Here is a 7,096-nt window from a genome sequence, read left to right on the forward strand (position 1 = left end):
AAAGGGCAAATGAGAGAGGTAACCCATCCGGTGGGCATTGCCAGCGCCAGGCAGCTGCTGACTCCCAGGCACCCCAGGTGTGAAGGGCTGGAGAGGCTGCTCCATCAGCATGTGTGGGAAGCTTGAAATGCCATGCCCTGTCAGCCGTGGCTCTAGTGCTCCTCAGCTCATGGCTCAGGAAGGCCAAATAACACAAGGAAAAGAAACTCCGAAGCAAGGGGTGGGAGCGCAGAGACAGTCACGTGTTGGCTATTCCGATCAAACGCTCCTCCTCTCAACCCACATTCAGCCCAGGCTTTCCCATCTCTGCTCCCTGCCCACAGCACGTTCTCTTCCACCGCTGCTTGCTGAATCTGACCCATGTTCATGACTGGCAGGAGGGTCCCCTCCTCCCACCAGGAAACTTTCCTGGCCCCCTCTCAAGAAAGGCTCTCTCCTCCCTCTCCAGCTGGGTATATCTGTCACAATAGTAATGGTTGCCAACTGGTATTGCACCAGCCCGTCCTCTAAATTAAGGCTGGGGCCAGGTGTGGTACCTCACACCTGTAATCCCAGCACTTCGGGAGGCCAAGGCAGGCAGATCACTTGAAGTCAGGAGTTCGAGACCAGCCTGGAAAACCTGGCAAAACCCTGTCTCTACTAAAAATACAAAAAAATTAGCCAGGCGTGGTATCAGGAGCCTGTAATCCCAGCTACTCAGGAGGCTGAGGCAGGAGAATTACTTGAACCCAGGAGGTGGAGGTTGCAGTGAGTCGAGATTGCACCATTGCACTCCAGCCTGGGCAACACAGTGAGACTCCCTATCAAAAAAAATAGATGACCAGATCCAAGGCTGGGGGCAAAGTGGCACTAGGTACCCCACATACAGAGGGAGCTGCCTGCAGCTGGGAGCAGAAATGTCCTTCAGGGCCAACTTTCTGAGGGATGGCAGAGCAGCCCCCTCCTCCAGAGCAGGCCAAGGGGACAGGAAAGGGACCCGGAGTTATCAGCTGAGGCTAATTTCCTATTTTGTTCCCCATATCCAGTAAGAATTTTAAAACTTTTTTTAGTGAATGAATTTTGTGAGTTTCTTCTTATCATGCCCGACAACATTGCACGCAGTTGACGGATGCGATCTGGTATTAAAGGTATTAACTCCTCCAGTGGTGGAAACGCCTTGCTGCCTAGCACACCGTTGTTTTGTGTGTGTTGTGTGTGTGCTCTTGCTGCATGGGGTCTGTTCAACCCGCCTTTGCTGGCTTGTTTGTCTTTCTTTATTTTTTTTCTTTTGAGACGGAGTTTCACTCTTGCTGTCCAGGCTGGAGTGTAGTGGCGCAATCTTGGCTCACAGCAACCTCTGCCTCCCAAATTCAAGCAATTCTCCTGGCTCAGCCTCCCAAGTAGCTTGGATTACAGGAGCCCACCACCATGCCTGGCTAATTTTGTATTTTTAGTAGAGACAGGGTTTCACTATGTTGGCCAGGCTGGTCTCGAACTCCCAAGCTCAGTCATCCGCCCTCCTCCTCGGCCTCCCAAAGCGCTGGGATTATAGGTGTGAGCCAATGCACCCAGCCTTGTTTGCCTTTCTGAGATGGCGGCTGGGGGGTAGTGCTTCCCTGCCCACCCTTCTCCAGCTTTCAAGTGACGGTAATTCAGGTGCTAGCAAGAAATGAAGGTTGGCATCTCCTTTGTCAGCAGTCTCTGTTTAGACTTCAGACTGGTGACCTGTCCTTGCCACTTTGAGTAGGGGATGACAGAACAGAGAGAGGGCAGGGTCAGGGTGCGGAGGGCAGGATCAGGGTGCAGAGGGCAGGGTTGGGGTGCAGAGGGCAGGGTCGGGACACAGAGGACAGGGTTAGGGTGCAGAGGGCAGGGTCGGGGTGCAGAGGGCAGGGTCGGGGTGCAGAGGGCAGAGTCGGGGTACAGAGGGCAGCGTCGCGGTACAGAGGGCAGCGTCGGGGTGCAGAGGGCAGGGTCGGGGTGCAGAGGGCAGGGTGAGCAGCACACACACCCCTGTTTGCTAGGGTCGTGTTAGCTGAGCTTCCTGGGGGTCAAATGGATACTGGGGACGAGACCAGGCTTGAGGGTGGTCCCTGGTGAAGGGACTCAAGTAGGGAGAGGCTGCAGGGTGAGCGTAGTGCTATGGAGCTGAAGGGGGTGTGGGACCTCACCGACCTCCACCCAGGGGAGGGAGAAGAGGAAGAGCCTGGAGCCATTCTACCTGAGTTTAACCCACAGTATTCAGACTACCAGATACACCAGCCCACAGACATTGGTCACCAGCCCTGGCTGTGGGGGGCCTGCAGGGTCCAGTGCCATCCCTGGAGGCCACTCCCATGGGGCACTCACGATGTTGAGGTTGGTGAGCACGTAGCGCTCCGTGTCCTCCTGGTGAGCCTGGAAGACATCAGGGCCCACGGCCACCAGCAGCTCCAGGTGCAGGATGCCACCTGCAGCCCGCCTCTGCCTCTGCCTCTGCCTCTGGAAGCCAGGGAAAGGAGGGCGGCCTGGAGGGGCAGGGGAGAGCAGAGGACGATGGTTCCAGAGAGCAAGTAGTGGCAAGCTAACAGGACAGGTGCTGGCGGATCTGGAAGGGTGGCCTTCCAAAGTCAAGACATTGCGTGCTACCCCCACCCCAAGGGCTGGACCCTGTTAGTGACTGCACACGCAAAGGGCAGGGCCCGGGAGGAGCTGCTGGGCTATTATGTCCTTTGGGTCACCCTATCAAGACAAGCTTCTCACTGACCTGGTAGCTCTGCCTGAAGGGGAAAGCCCCTGCCCTGCCTCCTGGACCCTGCTCTGGGCACAGGTGTTTCATGAGTAACGCCATGTACCCTGACAGGAAATTGAACGTGAATGGAGCCCTGTGGTCTCCTGGGAAGCAGGGGCCTGGGCTGGCCTTCACTGCCCTTTCCCAAGGGAGCTCTTAGAGGGTCAGGGACCCTGGGCAATGATCTCCCGGCCTTTCAGGAGGGGCAGAGCTGGAAGGACCCAGGCTATGGGATAACCAGACAGCCTCGGCTGCATCCAGCCCCCAGCATGGCCCCAGGCACTCATCAGTAGGCAGCTGGCCTAGACCACAAAGAGCCAGGTCACGAGGGGATGCCCTCCCGTTCCCCCCACCACTAGCCCATCTGCCTCTGGCCCCATCAGCCATTAGTCAAGTTACCAATGGCCCTATTGGGAAGGGGGCTGGCACCCGGAGAAGGTCACAGACACAGGCCTGTGGGCAGTGGGGACAGACCTTTATCATAAGGAAATCCACAGCCTTAGGAGGGGGCCTGAGCCAGCACCTATCCTGCTTCCCACAGAAGGAATAAATATTTACATCCACAGCCAGAAACCACAAGAGCTCCTGAAAATCAGCCAGCTCAGCAGAGGCCATGGGGCAGGACAGGCCAGCCAATCGGCGACCAATCCCTTGTGATATTTAACAGAAGCTAGGGTGAAGACCCTAGTTTGGCCAAAACACCCAGACCAGCTTTTATCAACTTGGCAGGAAGTAACAGAGTTAATTAACAGGGGTGACAGCAGCTTCTCTGACCTTCTCCCATCGGATCCACCAAAAATCCCAGACCACTGATTCAGTGGTGAGATGCCCCTTGAAAGTCCTGAGAAACTTCCCCAGGAGAGAAGACACTGGGACAAGTACCTTTTAAGGGAGCAGCAGGGCTCAAGTAGGAAGACACGGTCTCTGGCTCCAAAGTCTGAAGACAACTCTACAAGACAGAAGAAGATGGACAAGGCTGGGCACAGTGGCTCACGCCTGTAACCCTAGCGCTTTGGGAGACCGAGGTGGGAGGATCACTTGAGTCCAGGAGTGTGAGACCAGTCAGGGCAACATAACAAGACCCCATGTCTTTTAAAAAAAAAAAAAAAAGAGAGAGAGAGACACGGATGAAGAGGGAGACAGGAGCAGGGAGGTAGGTGAGGCCGACCAAGAAGGACAGGGGGAACTCAGAGACACGGAGGGGCGGAGAAGAGCAACCCACACAGTTTGGGACAAACTGGTGTCTTTCTGTTCAGCTTCATCGGATGAGCAGGTGGAACTGAGACACCCACTCCTCTTCAGTGAGCACACGTCACCCTCCAAAACCCCAAGTGCGGACTCCCCTGCCCAGTGCAAACCCCGAAGCTGACGTGGTCAGCTGTTTGGCTCTCCCCTCGCCCCAGGTGACCTGCTTTCAGCACCCAAAGGCTCCCACAGTGGCCGCGCTCCCGCAAATGAGCCCACCTGCTGGAATTGCAAGGGTCCCCAGCAGCCCAGCAGAAAGCCACAGGCAAGGATTCCAGCCACACAGAGGGAAGGGCATCTTGCCCGGAGGTGGCGCTGGCACATCCTCAGGAGAGCCGCCCTGTGGAGTGGAGCGGACTGAGAGGCGGCCTTGGTGACTGGGAATCTGGTCAGTGTGAGATGGGACAGGCCTGCTCGCTGGGCGGGACTATTAGGCAGTGTTTCCTGTTGGGAGCTTCCTGCCAGGGCAGGGGCTGTGGCTGGGGTGGGTGGCCTGTTGCTTTTCCTGCTGCAACCTCGGCCTTGCTCTAAGATGGTTCCAGTTCAGGGTACCCCGCAGCCCAGTCTTGTACCCCAGAGAGCTCTCCGAATGTGCACACCCACTTTCTTAGAGGTCAGCTAAGCCATCTAGTCTGGAGGAGAAAGAACACTGGACCGGAAACCCGCAGACGGAGGTTCAGGAGGAATGCTGGGACGTCCAGCTGGCTCTGTCTCCCAGGGTCCCCGCTCCCACCTGACAGATGAGAGGCCGCGCCAAAGGCACCGCAGTTCTGGTTCAACTCTCCGCCTACTGTGTGCCTGAGCCTGATGGGGAGAGTCGCAGAAGCAGGCTGCATGGCACCGGAGCTCTGCATTCATCGTCACAAACCGCCTGGCAATCCCCTTCACCTCTGGGAAGGCTCTCTTCACATGCTCCACACCACTCTTTCACACGCCTCACATCTACACAGCCGCAGAAAGCAGGTGACCAGCAGGGGTATTCACCTGTCTTTCCACCCCTCAACCTGCAGCCTCTCTCCTCCTCTGCAATCAGGGAGGCCCTGGCTCTGGAGGCCCTGGCCAAGTCTTCCTTCCTGCGTCACTAGTGTCTGCCCTTCCGCCAGAGCCATTCAGCCATCCCTTCAGCCAACGAATGTTTCACTGAGCCCCTGCAACCAGCCAGGTACTGTGCTGGACACCAGGAACACTGCCACAGCCAGGCAGACAGCAGCCCCGGCCTCTCACAGCTAAAATTCTAGGGAAGGGAGCCAGACAAAAGTTGCTAGACAAACGCATGCTGTGTCTGTAGCACGTTCAACGGTGGTAAGTATTAGGGACCGCAGGATAAAGGAATGGGGCGTGGAGAGGAGGGTGTGCTTTCGGGCGGGAAGGGAGGCGGCACCTGGAGAAGGGGCATGCTTAGATGTGGAGAGCCTGGTAACTGGCTCACCCCATCAGCACACGACTCTGGCGTCTCTTTTGTGGTTTTTGTTTGTTTTTTGAGACAGTCTTGCTCTGTCACCAAGGCTGAAGTACAGCAGTGGCACGATCTTGGCTCACTCTAACCTCTGCCTCCCGTGTTCAAGCGATTCTCTTGCCTCAGCTGGTGGCTGAGATTACAGGTACATGTCACCACGCCTGGCTAAATTTTCCCCTCCCTCCCTCCCTCCGTCCCTCCCTCCCTCCTTCCCTTCTTCCTGCCCTCCCTCCTTCCCTGCCTTTCTCCCTTCCTTCCTTTTCTTTTCTCCTCTTTCTTTCTTTTCCCTCCCCTGCTCCCTCCCTCCTTCCTTCCTTTCTCTTCTCTTTCCTTCCTTCCTTCCTTGTCTCTCTCTCTTTCTCTCTTTCTCCCTTTCTTTCTTGTTTTCCTCTGGTTGCCCAGGCTGGAGTGCTATAGCACAATCTCGGCTCACCGCAACCTCCACCTCCCGGGTTCAAGCAATTCTCCTGCCTCAGCCTCCTGAGTAGATGGGATTACAGACACGTGCCACCACACCCGGCTAATTTTGTATCTTTAGTAGAGATGGTGTTTCTTCATTTCGGTCAGGCTGGTCTCTAACTCCCGATCTCAGGTGATCCGCTCGCCTTGGCCTCCCAAAGTGCTGGGATTACAGGCATGAGCCACTGAGCCCGGCAATATTTCTATTCAGCAAGTATGAAAGGACTTCGAACTTCACCCTGCTCCCCGAAGACATTTATTGAGATGATAAATGGCCACACCCAGTTGCTCAGACCAAAATCCTAGGAGCCAGCCTCGTCTCACTTCCCTGTAACTCTCAACCTCTGCCTGTTACACACACACATCAAATCTATCCACTCCTGACAGGGCACGGTGGCTCATGCCTGTAATCCTAGCACTTTGGGAGGCTGAGATGGATGGATCACCTGAGGTCAGGAGTTTGAGACAACCTGGCCAACATGGCAAAACCTCGGGTCTACTAAAAATACAAAAATTAGCTGGGCGTGGTGACGTGCACCTTGCACCTGTAATCCCAGCTACTCGGGAGGCTGAGGCAGGAGAATCGCTTGGATTCAGGAGGTGGAGGTTGCAGTGAGCTGAGATTGTGCCACTGCACTCCAACCAGCTTGACAGAGCGACTCTGTCTGAAAAAAAAAAAAAAAATCTGCCCACTCCGTCTTTTCACAGCTGGCATGTGTGCTAGCCTCGGAATGGAGGTGTTCAGCTCTTCCTTCAACAAAGACCTTGCCATGCAGCTGAGAGGCACTGGTTAGCAGACAGCCCCCAACTGCAGCATCTGGTGGTCTGTGGCAACATTCAGGCCGAGTCCACACTCTCTCACTGCCACACCCTGGCAGCGAGGGACAACACTGAGGGCATGCTTAGGCCTGGATGCTTCTTTCTCGTGGAAGGTTCCGCCAATGAGCAATCTTTGCCCCAGAACTCTCCACGGTGTAGGCCAAACCCTCATCAGCTCTGCAGTGCAGGACAAGGCTCTCCCTGCCCACCCCTGCCTCCTTCCCACTTTCCTCTCACCCGCATCAGATCAGCATCATGGTCTGAAGGCCCTCTCTGCCCATCCTTCATCTTCCCCTTTACCTCTTAAAGGCCCCAATTAGTACTTTGCACACCTAACTCTACCTGTGTGACTCTTTCCTGGAGTCTCA

The 7,096-nt window shown here is 55.8% G+C and overlaps 1 protein-coding gene across 1 annotated transcript in view; it reads right to left on the reverse strand.

Moving 5' to 3' along the window:
* Window positions 1-4,391, reverse strand: part of ADAMTS13 (ADAM metallopeptidase with thrombospondin type 1 motif 13) — a 35,719-nt gene extending 31,328 nt beyond the window's left edge. The window contains exons 1-3 of the mRNA XM_039461227.2: window positions 4,214-4,391; window positions 3,632-3,698; window positions 2,329-2,486 (exon numbers count right to left, since the gene is read on the reverse strand). Of these exons, the coding sequence (XP_039317161.2) occupies window positions 2,329-2,486; window positions 3,632-3,698; window positions 4,214-4,318 (330 nt within the window). The 5' untranslated portion in view covers window positions 4,319-4,391. The remainder of the gene's footprint in view (window positions 1-2,328; window positions 2,487-3,631; window positions 3,699-4,213) is intronic.
* Between the last annotated feature and the right edge of the window lie 2,705 nt (window positions 4,392-7,096).

The sequence above is a fragment of the Saimiri boliviensis genome, chromosome 2 (assembly GCF_048565385.1).
Source record: "Saimiri boliviensis isolate mSaiBol1 chromosome 2, mSaiBol1.pri, whole genome shotgun sequence".
Lineage (NCBI taxonomy): Eukaryota > Metazoa > Chordata > Mammalia > Primates > Cebidae > Saimiri > Saimiri boliviensis.